The sequence below is a fragment of the Lingula anatina genome, chromosome 10, assembly GCF_051362555.1.
Source record: "Lingula anatina isolate TDL-2025a chromosome 10, LinAna3.0, whole genome shotgun sequence".
Taxonomy (NCBI): domain Eukaryota; kingdom Metazoa; phylum Brachiopoda; class Lingulata; order Lingulida; family Lingulidae; genus Lingula; species Lingula anatina.
The window spans coordinates 10,855,577-10,872,521 of record NC_141776.1 but is presented as its reverse complement, the minus strand read 5'-3'; the positions used below and the strand labels follow the sequence as shown (position 1 = coordinate 10,872,521).

The following is a 16,945-nucleotide window of genomic DNA, read 5'->3' as shown; positions in this document are numbered from 1 at the left end:
CATCACCCCACTTACTACTTTAAGTCTAATGCGTCAAGCAAAGCGTAGATATATTTTCTTTGCTTTCTCACCACACCCCTCCTGAAAAATTCTGGATAATTTTCTTTTATGATATTAATTATTTGATTTACTTTTACAAAAATCTTATTTATTTGTACAAAGAGTCAGGCAATATATATAATTTTCTATAACTGTCACACATCGGATACCCCGTGGTTTTGGTTAAACCCCTCACAAATGAGTCAAATTCAAATGTTATTTTTTCAGGAATATAGAACTCCCAGTAATCTTCCATCTCATCTCTCATCAATTCGTAGGACAGTCAGGTTGGGCCAGACATCTATTTTTAATATTTAAACTGAACTTGTTTTAAATCCCATGATTTTATCACGATTATAAAGGATTCATCGTCAACTATCATTTCCTGTTTTTCCGTTGAAACCCCCTTTTGTCTAGTTCAGTTAATCAGTTCCGTCAGTTGTCTGCGTCGAATGCTGAGGCTCCCTATAAGTGACTATTAACACCCCATTTCCATAGATTAGATCGACCTACTTTAGATCGACCTAACTCCCTGGGGGTTCACGCTAAATAACTGTCAGCCGGGCGGACACGAAAGTTAATTACCTCCTTACAGCTTGTAGTAGGTGGGACGGACATTTAAGTCGGATTATCTGAAAGTAATCTAGTGAGACTCCCCGCGGGGATAGATCGATCTAAAATCTATGGGAACAGAGCCTAAGTTGTCGATAAATCAGAGTGGAACAAACCACATAAATGTACCGCTTTCTGTGACTAGTATCTTATGCTCCTGCTCCAAGGGACTGCACTCCTTATTGTAACAGCATAAACCCCTCCTCGATATCCCCGCCCACTGAATCCTCACACTGCTTGTATGACGGCTTGCTTTAAGAACTAAGATGAATTGGGGCTCGTAATGTGTGTGAGTGTGTGCGCGCGCCCCCTTCGGTGGCAAGCCATTGGGGACAGGGGTGACAATAAAGGTTAAATGGGGCTCGTGATGGGGGAGACAACAAAGATGACATGGGGCTCGTGATGGGGGAAACGACTAGGATGACATGGAGCTCGTGATGGGGAGACGACTAAGATGACATGGGGCTCGTGATGGGGGAGACGACTAAGATGACATGGGGCTCGTGATGGGGGAAACGACTAAGATGACATGGGGCTCGTGATGGGGGAGGGGGGAGTAGACAGCTATGATGCATTGTGGCTCGTCATGGGGGGAGACATAAAGATAAATTGGGACCTGTGATAAGGAGAGACAACTGCACAGTAGGAAAAAAGCCTTACAGTGAGCACACAGGTGTGTAATGACAACACTCGTAATAAGAAACACGGATACTCACATGCCTATTTCAATTTCTGCAAGGTGAATGTTATAGGGATGAACATTGTTTATAAATTTATATAATTTTAATTTTTTTACTTCCCCTTTGAGTTTTTTCTTTATTTTTGTAATGTTCAAGACTTCTTTTAAAAAAGATACAATGACTTTTTTCCAAATGCACCTCCAAATGCTTTCACAGTTAGTAAACATGTTGCTGACAGCATAAATTCTTTAGAAAAAGTCGTGTCCCAATTTTCAAATGCATGCACTGAATAAACAAAATAGTATTTTATAATAGTATTTTTATAGTATTTTTTATTTCATGAGCTTACCAAACTGGTGATTCAAATTTGATGTTTAAATTTTACATTTTTTAATTTCTTTTTACATATTTTCACTATGGTGATGTGCATTAAATCATTTGGATGAGGTAAAAAGTACAAATGCTACAAGATGCAAGCCAAGCTAATAAATAAAATTTAAAATAATAAATTATGCTCATTCGCTTTCATGATTGCTATGAATTTTACTGAGAAAAAGTTTACTACCATTCTTAAGTCTGTAGACGAAAAACAAACCCCTGAATTTTGATATATGAAAATGAAAAGTCTATATAGAAGTTCAAATTATTTACTATATAGGCTTTAAATGACTTTAACTTCAAACTCGAGTATCCTGATAGCAGTATTTGTACATAAACATCCCTCTCCTAATATTTGCAAGTGGACACGTACTAGTACTAACAGCGCCGTTCGTACGTGTACTGAAAAAAAAAGACATCTGTATCGCACTTATCAGAGAAGAAAACAATAAACGATTTAATCTCACAGACCATGCATTTTTCGTTCATTTTAGGTCAGTTGCTAACAAGTGTAGTGGAGAATTAAACAAAACTGTCGACAAGATGTCAAAAATATGAATTTTATTTTCATGAATATTTTCAGTAGCATATATGTTCATTTTCTGAGGTTTCCCATTAATTCTTACTTTTACTCTGAAAGAGCTGAATGCGTAGTATTTCAAACCAAATCAAGAAAATACACAATTAAGTTTAGAGTTATATAAACCCCGAACTCTCTGTCTCCAGCCACATGCTATAAATATTTCTAAAAATTCTTGATTAACTGTATACAAGCACTCTGCACCACATTGATTAATATCTCGTAAAGACGTAAACACAATAAGACGTTGATACGTGAAAATTGAGACAAAAATGCAATGGGATTTCTTCATATTATCAATCATGTTAGTTTTACCACATAATGCTTATGTTTACTAAAGAAACTATCAAGGTTTATTCAAGATAATCTTTACGTTTGAACTTTAGTCATTTTATTTCTTTGGATTTAATTTCATAATCGTCATGTGTTTTAGATTTGGTTTTGTATTAGTTGAAGTCGAAAGTACAGATGCAGGAAATAATTTTTAATGAGGACAGAAAGATGGCAAAAAAAAATCTTAAATTCATATTCATAATGGGAGACGACGGCCATAGGTTAATAAAGAAGATGAACAAGCTGTATTTCACCCAGTGAAACTGTCCGGATAATCCGCGAAAACCAAGTGCTCCGTTTACCGCGTCACTTAACCTCGCCACTTAACCACTCGTACGTACATGTAGCAGGGGAGGCATTTCTTATTATCTCCGCCAAGGAGGTTATGTTTTTGGTTCCGTTAGTTTGTCTGTCTGTCTATCTATCTGTCTGTCTGTCTGTCAGCAACTTTACAGAAAAAGTTGTGGACCTATTTTGATGAAATTTTCAGGAACTGTCAGAAGTGGGCCAATGAAGAGGTTATTAGTTTTTGGTGGTGATCCCGATCAATAATCAATCAATAATCAATAATCAAAAATAAAAAAAAACTAGGTTATGGACCGATTTTGATGAAATTTTCAGGAACTGAAAGTGGGCCAAGGAACAGATGATTAGTTTTTGGTGGTGATCCGGATCATTAATCAATCAATTAAAAATAATCAAAAATCAAAAAGCTAAATCATTATAGAATGAAAATTTAGGGGTGAAACGGCATTGGGTGGAGACTTTGCTGCCTTGACGGAGGTCTGCGCTGTCGGGGTGCTTTTCTAGTTTGATTTGAGTTGTCTGTGACATTGAACAAAAGTAATATATAATAAAAAAAATAAAGAAAAAACAAAGAAAATATCAATGGTGTGATATAAATTTCCAAAATTGGGTCACTGCAAAGGCACAGATTCAATTGCAGATTTCAAGTACATATTGTATAAAACGCGGGGTTAGTACACATAGATACAAGAGTGGTCACTGGATATCAGAGGAAATCAAAGAGATCATTTGTTTAAGCTCATATTTACAAGACTGAAGTCAGCTATTAAAACTGAAAGATGGCAAAAAATTAGAGAGACATTTATCCACAGTATACATCAGAGACCGATCAGAAGGACGAATGGTCATCAAAGATATTACTTTATAAAATAAATCTTCACATTTTAATTTAGCGTTAACTAATTAATTCTGCACAGGATCACATCATCATTCTATTGTTTCACTTTTTAATTCAGGTGAAATGATATTGCATTAGTGCGACTCTTGACTTCATGATTGACACCTGTTTGCTGACTCCATACATGTCATTTTACTGCGTGTGCTTCTATTTTTTAAACCATCAATACTCTATGAACAACAAAAGATGAAATCATTTGATTTATTTTCAATGTGAGAATGCGTCTGGTTAACAGCAATCTCAATGTCCAAAGAAGTCAAATGAGGGAAATAAATCTCATTTCATAAAATAACAGACTTGAATCTCCTCTGTGTATCTGAAAAAGAACATGAGAGATTATAAAAACATGTATGTTAATTTGATATTAAAATGAATATTATGAAGACAAATACCCTTCCCTCTACTCCCCCCCCCCCTCCTCCCCACCCACCCACCCCCGACATCAAGTGCCCTCAGAGAGTTAATTCATTGGAAGGTCGCGAAGGGCCCGGGGGATTTATGGGAAATGGTGAAATAGAGTATAACGTAACATGGTTTTATGGACCCAGAGTATGTATTCTCTTCAGTTTTGTGAAATGCGATGTCGATGGCCGCTGCCACCATTTTGTTTTGATAACCCCCTTCCCTTCCCCTCCCCTCCCCCTCCTCGCGAACAATTTTTAATGTTTCCTATCACACATTTTTGGTTATTCATCATTGATATTCTTTAATTTCATCACAGCGGATCTATCTATTGTATATATCCTAAATTTAAGATAATCCATGAACTACATTTACAAAGTCTTACTTTGGAGAGAGATTTTAAGTTCGTAAAATATATCTGCATAGTATATTACCTTTTAAGGCTGATTGCTGAGGAGATCTTTAAGTTCAGCGAGTTCTTTTTCGTTTAGCTCATCGTCCAGCTGGTCATCATCCGAGGACTGACCCTGGGTCAGAGCTGGAATAGAAGGACTGTTTTAAAAAGGGATAGGTACAAAAAAATCTGTAGTTCACTTAACCATTTGCGTGTGTAAGTGCGAAAAGAAGACTTGATAAATTAAATATATGGGCAATACATATATTCTGGAACTAATATAGCCAACCCACATGTGTGTGTGAGTCTGCACGTGCGTGCATGCGTGTGTGTGTTTGAATGAGAGAGAGAGAGAGGCTGACCTGTTATCATATTAAAATGTTCCTGGAGATTGTCCAGCTCTTTTTGGTCAACGAATCCGTCGTCTAAAATAAGAAAGAAGAACTATCATATGTATATATCTAAGACGTAGTGCTTCGTTTATCACTTTTAAGACATCTGGCGTAAAGGTGAACGAGTCACTCCACAGTTTTGAGTAAAATTTGCATAATTATGACACGTCACATTATTTTTCCCTGCTTTATACTACAGTAACTTCCAATATTGAAAGAAAAAAATAAACACCAAGTGATATACATATAGTTCAGTTATAAAATGCACAAATTGTGTTGAACAAAGTGTTTGCTTCACTGACGTTGTTCGCTTTACTCATGATATTGTGGAATAACTCTGCAAACTACTATGTACACTACCGTATATACATCAACGAAAAAGGCGTCCTTTTTCTTTTCTTTTTGTCATTTGTAATATATTGTACGTTATAACGTACCGTTCGCGTCAAGCTCCTCAAACAGATCCTTATCTTCCATCTCATGTAGCGCCATCTTGCCGTCCCCGTCCTGATCATTCATCATGGCCTGCAGTTTATTTTCCTGAAATTATTTGATATTGTTATAGTTTGTTTTTGTTGAAAATCATGGAATCTCGCTTATGATGACCATCTTTTCTTCCTCTCATTTTCTCTCCCTCTGTTTTACAGCACCAACTTCTCTCCTCTCTTGTTTATTTTATCTCTCTCTCTCTCCTCTCCCATCTCTCTCTTCCTCTCCTCACCCTCTCCCTCCTTTCTCTCTCTCTCTCTCTCTCTCTCTCTCTCTCTCTCTCTCTCTCTCTCTCTGTCTTGTGTACTTACGTCACCAGTGGCGACTCTGTAACAAGTAACCGGACGGTTTTTGCAAAAGTTGACTACACGCCCCACTATTCTGGAAATAAAACATATATAGTTCTTCAATTTAGCTTGCTTTGACTTAATACGTGCACTAAATCACTTAAATCCTTTTCAAATTGGTATTTTTGTTTTTGTTACCAAACGTACTGTTTAGATATTTCTCTTTACTATCTTTTTAACAACAATGTCCATGCATGGAAATTACTTTGACATCAGAAATAAGCAAAAATAGTTCTTTGCCTTCGAACTCGTGGAAGTCTGATGCGAATCCTAGGCCAACTGTCTCCCTCCTGGACCATCATGGCTACAACAGCCAGTAAGAGTGCTATCAAAAGGTACAGCCTCATGGTGAACTGCAATGTGGAGAGAAAGTTGGAGTGAAAAAGATTCGCTAAAATTCAACAAATAGGTTTTTAAACGAAATTTTGAGCTTTTTAGTTTATCGATTCATCGGGAAAACATTATCCTAGATCACATAATACAGGGGAGAGACGTACAGTACATACAATCACCATATAAACTTGATGACATAAAGTGTTTGGAATAAATGTCTAAGGACGAGTTGATAGTGAACATTAAAGGAAAATACAGTCGACATCGTATTCAAAATTAAATCTAATGACAAAAATCCGACGCTAAGGTTTCAGAAACATTTCATCAGCGCTTCATTCAGCTGCTGAAAATGGAGTTGCGTAACATTTGTAACAGCAACTGAGACGAATTTGTCTTAATCAATGACGACTTAAACGTTTTACGTATTAATTTTAGAGTGCATACAAACCCATGTATATAAGAACAACTACAAGTGTAAAGTTTTAAATGCCCAATAAAAATATTACGATACGAACACGAAGAAAATCTCTCACCTTCAACAAGAAAAGTCCGGCGCTAGTATCTGTAGATGGGAATCTCTACCGTTGAACAACAGTGATGGAAAACAAGCAAATCTATCTCTCTTATATAGCATTTGTGTTGTAACTGTTTGAAAAGTTTCCGATTATACTATCTGATTCTATAAAACAAGGTGCATCAGGATTTCTTTGTAGTGGCTCTACGAAAATTCTAACTGCCCACGGTTCTTAGAAAAAGTTTAAAATTAAAACAACAGCCAAGAGGTCACTTGAGTGAAGATGTCATTTTTTTTTTTTTTTATTAAAGATTCTGGTCGAACAGTACAGAAATAGCGAGTGTAATATGTATGAATATCTAGTGTACAAAGACTCTCCGTGACCCTGGTAGAGGATTCATAATGGTACATACTGTTATGTAATTGATGCTGATATATGAGGGCTTGCTAATTAGCCTACTTTATTCCCAGCACGAGAAAAAATACTAATAGATCAAAGCTCCTACGAATCAACTAAAAAATTGAAAATTGTCGAGTTGCCACTTAGAAAAACATAAATTTAACACCGTAAACAACCTCACATTTCAAATAGCCTGAAATCTGTTCCATCGTATTTCCCAAAAATCGAGACTAGTTGAAATGAGAGTAATCGTACATCTGCCGCACCTGCTTGATGTGAGTTAAGTTATGAAGTCAGGTTGATGTCCGACATGTTTACTGGTATGTTATTCTCAGTTTATAATTAGTTACCGTGGAATTCGTAGGTTGTCATTTTTGTCACGTATGAAGGCCCTCAACTTTTCATACAACATTACGAGTAAAAGATCTGTGCCCATTGAATATAACAATACAAATAGATGTATATGTGTGTAACTGTAAATGATTCTCCCATTAATAAATAATCATAAACAGACATGGCATAAAAATGCTGTGAAAGGAACCACATCCTTCAGAAATCATTTTTGTTTGTATTTTAATGGTTTTAAAAAAGCATAAAGTTTGTAAGCGTTCGTAACAATGGAATTTCTTTTGCATCCATTAGTATTTAACAAATAACCCTTTAGCCCGATATAGATAATACCGGTATTCATGGAATAAATATCATTACATTACATCACAATTTAAGGTAAAAAAAATGTGAAAGGAAAGGTTCACGTAGCACCGTCATTCGTGTTAAAAAGTAAAAGGCAGCTTGTCATAATACTTCAAACGTTTATTAGATCTTAGCTTCAATATACGGAGTACAGCTAACATATTTTGTACATGATCATTTATCCCAGACAAACTCATCGTTTGTTTATTACGGTGAGCAAGGAGTTCTATGAACTAAGTCTCATCGAAGTCTCACATAGTACACACCCCTGACACCCGTGGTCTTGGTCACTCTCCTCTCAAATAATATAAGGGGGTATTTATTAATGCACAAGACTGCATTAATTTTTGCCCTTTCTCCTCATAAAACTTCTCTCCCTCATTCACATTACACTGAGTTGCACTGAGGCTCCAAAAGGGGGGGATTATATGTACAAGACAGTACACGGAAATACGGCTCATTTTCAATGTTTTTTTCTCTCTTTCAATGATTTTTCATGAAATCACGTACAACTTGGTTATGTATATCTCAACTTCATCAAGGTGAACTTTAACTGAATGGCAGATCGGCTGGTTTTGGGAGGGAGACACAAGGGGTATACGTCTATGCCCCCCTCATCCTCCTCCCCCTCCCCCCCCCCCCGCCCCCCCCCCCCCCCCCCCCCACACACACACACACAAAGAAAAGTATTCAAAGTGCAAGCAGACAAACGCAAACACCATCACCCTTCTACATGTACCTTATGTCTAATTCGTCAAGCAAAACGTAGATATATTTTCTTTTCTTTCGCACCACACCCCTCCTGAAACATTCTGGATAATTTTCTTTTATGATATTAATTATTTAATTCACTTGTACAAAAAGTCAGGCAATATATATATATATATATATATATATATAATTGTCTCACATCGGATACCCCGTGGTCTTGGTTAAACCACTCACAGATGAGTCAAATTCAAATGTTATTTTTCCAGGAATATATACATTAATTCCCAGTAATCTTCCATCTCATCAGTCATAAAATTCTAGGACAGACAGGTCAGGTCGGACATCTATTTTTATTATTTTAACTGGACTTGTTTTAATCTCCATGATTTTATTACGGTAATAAAGCGTTCACTGTGAACTATAATTTCCTGTTTTTCCGTTGAATCCCTAAGGTCCTATGCACATCTAACGGTAAACTAAACTGGCCGGTCCTCTTAAGTAGGCTCTGACATGATATTACGCTGCAAGAGATTTTTTTTCTTCCACAATTTCTACACATGTTCACCCCCTTTTGTTTAGTTCAGTTAATCAGTTTTGCAGTTGGCTGCGTCGAACGTTGGGGCTCCCTGTAAGACCCCATTCCCATAGATATTTAGATCGACCTATCCCCCTGGGAATTCTCACTATATTGGTGTTAGCTTAACCGGCTTTAATGTCTGTCCCGCCTACTAAAAGCTGTAATGGGTAATCAACTGTCGTGCGCTCGGCTGACAGCAATTTAGCGTGAACCCTCAGGGAGTTAGGTCGATCCATATGGATCGATCTAAATCTCTGGGAATGCAGTGACTATTAAGTTGTCGATAAATCAAAGTGGAAGGAACGACATAAATGTATCAGACGCGACACCGCTCTTGCCTAGTACACGATGTGATAGTGACGATTCTCAGCGGGGTTGAAAAGCATTGCATCACCACTCAAAATTTGTTCAGGGTATGATACTGGGTAATGCGATCTGACACACACCTTGAAAACGGGTAGTGTGGTCTGATTTACCGGTGAATTCAGGATCATTCGGTGCCGAGTCTGGTAGTTGGGTAGGCCTGAAACTGGTGATTCAAATTTGATGTTTAAATTTTACATTTTTTAATTTCTTTTTAAATATATTTACTATGGTGATGTGCATTAAATCATTTGGATGAGGTAAACGGTATAAATGCAACAAGACGCAAGCTAATAAATGAAATCTAAAATAATAAATTATGCTCTTTCGCTTACATGATTGTTATGAATTTTACTGGGCAAAAGTTTACTACCATTCTTTTAAGACTTAAAAGTCTGTGGACGAAACACAAAACCCTGAATTTTGATATATGAAAATGAAAAGTCGATGTAGAATTTTAAATTATTTACTATATAGGCTTTAAATGACTTTAAAGTCAACTTCAAACTCGAGTATCCTGATAGCAGTATTTGTACATAAACATCCCTCTCCTAATATTTGCAAATGGACACGTACTAGTACTAACAGCGCCGTTCGTACGTGTACTGAGAAAAAAAGACATCTGTATCGCACTTATCAGAGAAGAAAAAATATTCCCAAATACTATGCATTTTTCGTACATTTTGGGTCAGTTGCGAACAAGTATGGTGGAGAATTAAGCAAAACTGGCAACAAGATCTTAAAAAAGTATTAATCTTATTTTCATGAATATTTTTCAGTATCATATGTGTTCATTTTTTGAGGTTTCCACTTTCCAATCTTAATTCTTATCTTTACTCTGAAAAAGCCGAATGCGTCGTATTTCAAACCGAATCAAGAAAATACACAATTAAGTTTAGCGTTAGAAAAACCCCGAACTCTCTCTCCATAAAATATTTCTAAAAAAAATCTTGATTAACTGTATACAAGCACTCTGCATCACATTGCTTAATATCTCCCATATAACAAATCCGTTGTGTTAGAGAATATGACTGGAACTTCAATTTCAATCTGATAATTGCGTTATAGAAGCCCCTCAGTGAGACGTAAACACAATTATACGATGATACGTGAAGATTGGGACAAAAATGCAATGAGATTTCTTCATATTATCAATCATGTAAGTTTTGCCACATGATAACTATGTATACTGAAGAAAATTTCACGGTTTATTCAAAATAATATGAATAGTGATGTTTGAATTTTAATTTAATTTAATTTAATTTAATTTAATTTAATTTAATTTAATTTAATTTAATTTAATTTAATTTAATTATCGTTATGTGCTTTAGATTTGGATTTGCCTTAGTTGAAGTAGAAGGTACAGATGCAGGGAATTATTTTTTAAATGAGGACAGAAAGATGGCAAATCTGAAGTTCATATTCATAATGGGAGACGACGGCCATAGGGAAAAAAGAAGATGAACTAGCTGTATTTCACCCAGTGAAACTGTCCGGATAATCTGCAACGAGGTCACCGTTAACCTCGGCACTTAGCCCTAGGCACTTGTTCATGTACGTACCAGGGGAGGCATATTTTATTCGATTTGAGTTGTATGTTACATTGAACAAAAGAAGTATATTATAAGGAAAAAAACAAAGAAAAAATCAATGGTGTGATATAAATTCCAAATAGTCATTGAGTAAAAGGCACAGATTCACTTGAAGGTTTCAAGTATAAATCGCGGAATTCATATAGATACAGGAGCGATAACTAAGTATCAGAGCAAATTTGTGATATCATTTTTTACCTTAAATTTAAAAAGATTGAAGTCGGATGTTAAAACTGAAATATGGCTAACATTAATTCATCGTGAACTATGTTCTGCCCATGATCGCATTGTCATTATATTGTTTCGCGGTTTTTAAATCGGGTGAAAAGATATGGCATTAGTGCAACTCTTTACTTCATGATTGACAGCTGTTGGCTGACTCCATAGATGTCATTTTACTGCGTGCATCTGTATTTTAAAAATCAATACCCTATGAACAACAAACGATGATATCATATGATTTATTTCCAGTGTCAGAATGCGTCTGGTTTACAGCAATCTCAATGTCCAAAGACGTCAAATGACAGAAATAAATCTCATTTAATAAAATGACAGACTTGAATCTCCTATCTGTATCTGAAAAAGAATATGAGAGATTATACAAACATTTTTGCTAATTTGATGTTTGAATGAATATTAAATACGCATTGATGAAGACATACACCCCCCCCCCTCCCCACCCCAGAAATCAAGTGCACTCAGAAAGTCAATCCCTTGCCTGTATAGGAAGGTCTCAAAGTGGGTATTGTGGGAGAATGGTGAAATAGAGTATAACGTAACATGGTTTATGGACCCAGAGTATGTATTCTCTTCAGTTTTGTGAAATGCGATGGCGATGGCTGCTGCCACCATTTTGTTTGGTAACCCCCCTTCCCCCTCCCCTCCCCCTCCTCGCGAGCATGTAACAGGTTTCCTATCACACATTTTTGGTTATTCAGCATTGTTATTCTTTCAATTTCATCACAGCGGATCTATCTATTATATATATCCTTAATTTAAGATAATCCATGAACTACATTTACAGATTCTTACTTATTGGTTATATACCTGTAAATGCATATTTTAAGTGCATAGAATATATCTTCATAATATATTACCTTTTAAGGCTGATTGCTGAGCAGAGCTTTAAGTTCAGCGAGTTCTTTCTCGTCCAGCTCATCGTCCAGCTGGTCATCATCCGAGGAGTGACCCTGGGTCAGAGCTGGAATAGAAAGACTGTTTTAAATGGGGTTGTACAAAAATTCTGTAGTTCACATAACCATTTTTCTGTGCAAAGGTGCAAAGAAAACTTGATTAATTAAAGAAATGGGCTAGTAACTTGGACGATGGATATATTCTGTAACTAATATAGCCAACCCACGTGTGTGCGTGCGTCTGCACGTGCCTGCGTGTTTGTTTCTCTGTGTGTGTGTGTGTGTGTGTGTGTGTGTGTGTGTGTGCTTCAGAGAGAGAGAGAGAGAGAGAGAGAGAGAGAGGGAGGCTGACCTGTTATCATATTAAAATGTTCCTGGAGATTGTCCAGCTCTTTTTGGTCAACGAATCCGTCGTCTAAAATAAGAAAGAAGAAGGGAGCTATCACGTTTATATACCCATGACATCAACTTAGCCCTTCGTTTACCACTTTTAAGACATCTGGCGTAAAGATGAGTCACTTCACAGTTTTGAGAAAAATTTGCTTAATGGTGACACGTCACACTATTTTTCTCTGCCTTGTTCTACAGTAACCTCCAATATTGAAAGAAAAAAATTAAGTGATATACCTGGTACATATAGCTTAGTAATAAAATGCACATATTGTGTAGCACAAAATGTTTGCTTCACTGACGTTGTTTGCTTTACTCATGATATTGTGGAATAACTTCGTAAACTACAATGTACATTGTATGTACATCAACAGAAAAGGCGTCATTTTTCTTTTATTTTTGTCATTTGTAATATATTGTATGTTATAACGTACCGTTCGCGTCGAGCTCCTCAAACAGATCCTCATCTTCCATCTCATGCAGAGCCATCTTGCCGTCCCCGTCCTGATCATTCATCATAACCTGCAGTTTATTTTCCTGAAATTATATGATTTTTCTTGAAAATCATGGTATCTCGCTTCTGATTACCGTCCTTTCATTTTCCTATTCTTTCCATCCGTCTCACAGCTCCCACTTTTCTCTCCTTTATTGTTTACTTTATCTCTCTCTCTCTCTCTCTCTCTTGTGTACTTACGTCACCAACGGCGACTACTGCCGCTTTCCCCACTTTGTAACAAGTGATTGGGTGGGACTTGCAAAAGTTGACTACACGCCCCAGGACTCTGGAAATAAAACGTACATGTAGTTTAATTTATTTTGACTTAATACGTGCACTAAATCACTTAAACTCTCTTCAAGATGGTATTTTTGCTTTTGTTTCCAAATGTGTTGTTTTGATATTTTTCTTTACTCTTTTTTTTAACCACAATTTCCATGCATGGAAAATTACTTTGAATTCAGAAATAAGCAAAAATAGTTCCTTGCCTTCTTACGCGAATACGAATTCGTGGAAGCCTGATGCGAATCCTGGGCCAACTGTCTCCCTCCTGGACCATCATGGCTACAACGGCCAGTAAGAGTCCTATCAAAAGGTACAGCCTCATGGTGAACTGCAATGTGGAGCTTTTTAGTTTATCGATTCATCGGAAAACATTATTCTAGATCACATTATGAGAGACGTACAGTACATCCAATCACCACATAAACTCACTGACATGAAGTGTTTTGAATAAATATCTAAGAATAAGTTGATAGTGAACATTAAAGGAAAAAAAACAGTCGACAACGTAATCAAAATTAAATCTAACGACAAAATTTCGACGCTAAGATTTCAGAAACCTTTCATTAGCGCTTCATCCAGCTACTGATAGTGGAGTCACGTAACATTGGTGGCAACAACTGAGACAAATTTGTCTCAATCACCGACGGCATAAACGTGTTACGTATTAATTTTAGAGTGCATACAAACCCATGTATACATGAACAACTACAAGTGTAAAGTTTTAAACGCCCGATAAAAGTATCACGATACGAACACGAAAAAAAATCTCTCACCTTCAACAAGGAACGTCCGGCGCTAGTATCTGCAGGTGGGAATGTCTATCGTTGAACAATAGAGATGGAAAACAAGTAAACCTATCTCTCTTATATAGCACTTATGTCGTGACTGTTTGAAAAAGTTTCTATAAAACAAGGTGCATCTCGATTTCTTTGATGTGGCTCCGTGAAAATTCTAACTGCCCACGGTTCTCAGAAAAATATTTTAATCTTTAAAAAAAATTAATAAAACGAGGCAAGATGTCACTTGAGTGAAGGTGTCATTTTTTTTAATTAAAGATTCTGGTCGAACAGTACAGAAATAGCGAGTGTAATATCAGTGAATATGTAGTGAACAAATAATCTCCGTAGCCCTGGTAGAGCATGCCTACTAGTACACACTGTATGTAATTCATGCTGATATATAGGGGCTCGCTATTTAGCCTTCTTTATCCCCAGCACGACAAAAAAATACTACGAATCAACTAAAAGAATTTGAGAACTTGTCAAGTTATCACTTAGAAAAAACATAAATTCAACACCGTAAACAACCTCACATTTCAAATAGCCTGAAATCTGTTCCATCGTATTTCCCAGAAATCGAGACTAGTTGAAATGAGAGTAACCGTATACATCTGCCGCACCTGTGAGTTAGGTTATGAAGTCAGGTTGATGTCTGACATGTTTACTGGTATGCTATTCTCAGGTAATAACTAGTTACCGCGAAATGCGTAGGTTGTCTTTTTTTGTCACGTATGAAGGCCCTTAACTTTTCATACAACGTTACTATAGTAGTATATGTATAAGATCTGTGCGCATTGAATATAACAATACAAATAGATGTAAATGACATAATACATACATGTAGAACACTGCCCCGTACACAGGCCAGTAGCTAGCAATTGCATGAGGGGGGTTCTTTTTCTGAAAATGTGGACCTTTTGCCATGAAACCTTAGTTTACCATTAATAAATTATTAATATATGTTTTACAATTATTTATTTCTTAATAAAACTAGAAAAGCACTCCCAGAGCGCAGACCTCCGCCAAGGCAGCAATTTTTTATTATTATTGATTATTGATTGATTATTGATCCGGATCACCACCAAAATCTTATCACTTCTAAGTTAACCAATTTTTGACCTACCCTGAAAATTTCATCAAAATCGGTCCCTAACTTTTTGAGTTATGTTGATGATTTATTTTTGATTATTGATTAATTATTGATCCGGATCACTACCAAAAAAAATCATCTCTTCCTTGGCCCACTTCTGAAAGTTCCTGAAAATTTTATCTAAATTGGTCCTTAACTTTTTGAGTTATGTTGATGACAGTCAGACAAACAGACAAACAGGTGTGAAAACATAACCTCCTTGGCGGAGGTAACAACCAAAACATTACTTGTTTGATGTGGAACAATGGTGGTGTTGGAAAAAACTTACAAAAAAAGTCTATTTCATTAAACAGGCTGGTAGAAAATCCTGCACAGGACACTTTATCAGAAGTCATCATCAAACCAGAGGCCTTATGCATAAAGGCTTAAGCGATGGTGAGATAAAATCTCATTCTACCTGCCGTCAAAAGAGCCGCCAGGTGCTAAATAATGCCTTCAGGTGAGGCATACAGGTCTCTGAGGCGCAATAGGTTAACGCGTTCGGCTGTTAACCGAAAGGTTGGTGGTTCAAGCCCACCCAGGGACGGTCACGTTTGAGTTATTTTGATGGATAAAATGTTTAATTAAATTCCCGTCTGACCCAAGGCAAAATACGACGATACATCTCCATCTCGTTACTCACAAAAGTCAACATTTTTTACCCTCTACCAGTGTCACAAATGCATTTCACGGCAGACTGGACATTCACAACAATGTAACCGAGTAATTCACGGCACGATTCTCTGCCGGCGCTGGAGAAAAATGCACATAAATCAATGTGAGGTCCTGCTAGAGGGAAAACTTGTCTCTATTCTGTAGAGGACAATGACACGGGTATGTTCAAACTTTTCAGTACACTTTCGATTGACTTTGGCAGCCGTGCACGCTACCGACCCGTGAGAAAACCGCCCACCCTCCGCACCTATGAGTTTCCTCTTATAGTGATCAAACGCAATTTTTGAAAATCATTTCTGCCAAAATAATTATAGTCACATTCTTGAATTCGAACCGGCCTCACAAATGAGTCAAATTCAAATGCTATTTTTCCAGGAATATAGCATTCCCAGTAATCTTTCATCTTATCACTCATTTCCTAGGACAGACAGATCAAGCCTGACATCTATTTTTAATTTTTAAACTGAACTTGTTTTTAAATCCCATGGTTTTATCGCGATTATACAGGATTCATCCTCAACTATCATTTCCTGTTGATTTAGTTGTCGATAAACCAGAGTGGAACGAACCACATAAATGTACCGCTTGCTGTGACTAGTATTTTACGCTCCTGCTCAAGGGGACTGCACTCCTTTTTTCTGTAATAGCATAACCACCACCACCCTCCTCGATATCCCCGTACATTGAATCTTCACACTGCTTGTATAACGGCTTGCTTTTTAAGATGTGTGTGTGTGTTAGCAGGCCCGTAGCCAGGGGGGTTCGGGGGGGGTTCGAAAGAACCGCCCCTTTTGCTAGAAAAAGGTCCACTTTGGGTAAAATTTGAACTAGGTACATGAGGTTTTTATGGGAAAAGGTCCACTTTTTTTAGAAAAAAGAACCCCCCTTTTGAAATTGCTGGCTACGGGCCTGGTTAGTGTGTGTGTGTGTGTGTGTGTGTGTGTGTGTGTGTGCGTACGTGCGTGTTTGAAAGGGGGGCTCGTCATGGGATGAGAGGGGAGACAAAAAAGGTTAATTGGGCCCGG

General features: G+C 37.0%; 2 protein-coding genes and 1 non-coding gene across 4 annotated transcripts; 1 reads left to right on the top strand and 2 right to left on the bottom strand.

The window, feature by feature from the left end:
- Positions 1-4,013: 4,013 nt before the first annotated feature.
- LOC106179445 (uncharacterized) lies at positions 4,014-6,847 on the bottom strand. Its single transcript, XM_086997764.1, has 7 exons — positions 6,717-6,847; positions 6,091-6,203; positions 5,815-5,884; positions 5,452-5,554; positions 4,985-5,047; positions 4,663-4,766; positions 4,014-4,142 (listed from the first exon to the last, which is right to left on the bottom strand). Exons 2-6 carry the CDS (start codon positions 6,195-6,197, stop codon positions 4,666-4,668), a joined length of 444 nt encoding a protein of 147 aa, XP_086853890.1. The 5' UTR covers positions 6,198-6,203; positions 6,717-6,847; the 3' UTR covers positions 4,014-4,142; positions 4,663-4,665.
- Positions 6,848-11,480: 4,633 nt separating this feature from the next.
- LOC106181207 (uncharacterized) lies at positions 11,481-14,263 on the bottom strand. Of its 2 annotated transcripts, none has more exons than XM_013565532.2 (7): positions 14,111-14,263; positions 13,541-13,665; positions 13,251-13,338; positions 12,991-13,093; positions 12,519-12,581; positions 12,131-12,234; positions 11,481-11,609 (listed from the first exon to the last, which is right to left on the bottom strand). In XM_013565532.2, exons 2-6 carry the CDS (start codon positions 13,657-13,659, stop codon positions 12,134-12,136), a joined length of 474 nt encoding a protein of 157 aa, XP_013420986.2. In that variant the 5' UTR covers positions 13,660-13,665; positions 14,111-14,263; the 3' UTR covers positions 11,481-11,609; positions 12,131-12,133. The 2 variants fall into 2 exon arrangements, with proteins under 2 accessions (XP_013420986.2, XP_086853888.1); XM_086997762.1 differs by having other exon boundaries at positions 13,541-13,637; positions 14,111-14,242.
- Positions 14,264-15,718: 1,455 nt separating this feature from the next.
- Trnan-guu (transfer RNA asparagine (anticodon GUU)) lies at positions 15,719-15,792 on the top strand. Its single transcript has one exon. It is a non-coding gene; the product is annotated as a tRNA-Asn (tRNA).
- Positions 15,793-16,945: the final 1,153 nt, after the last annotated feature.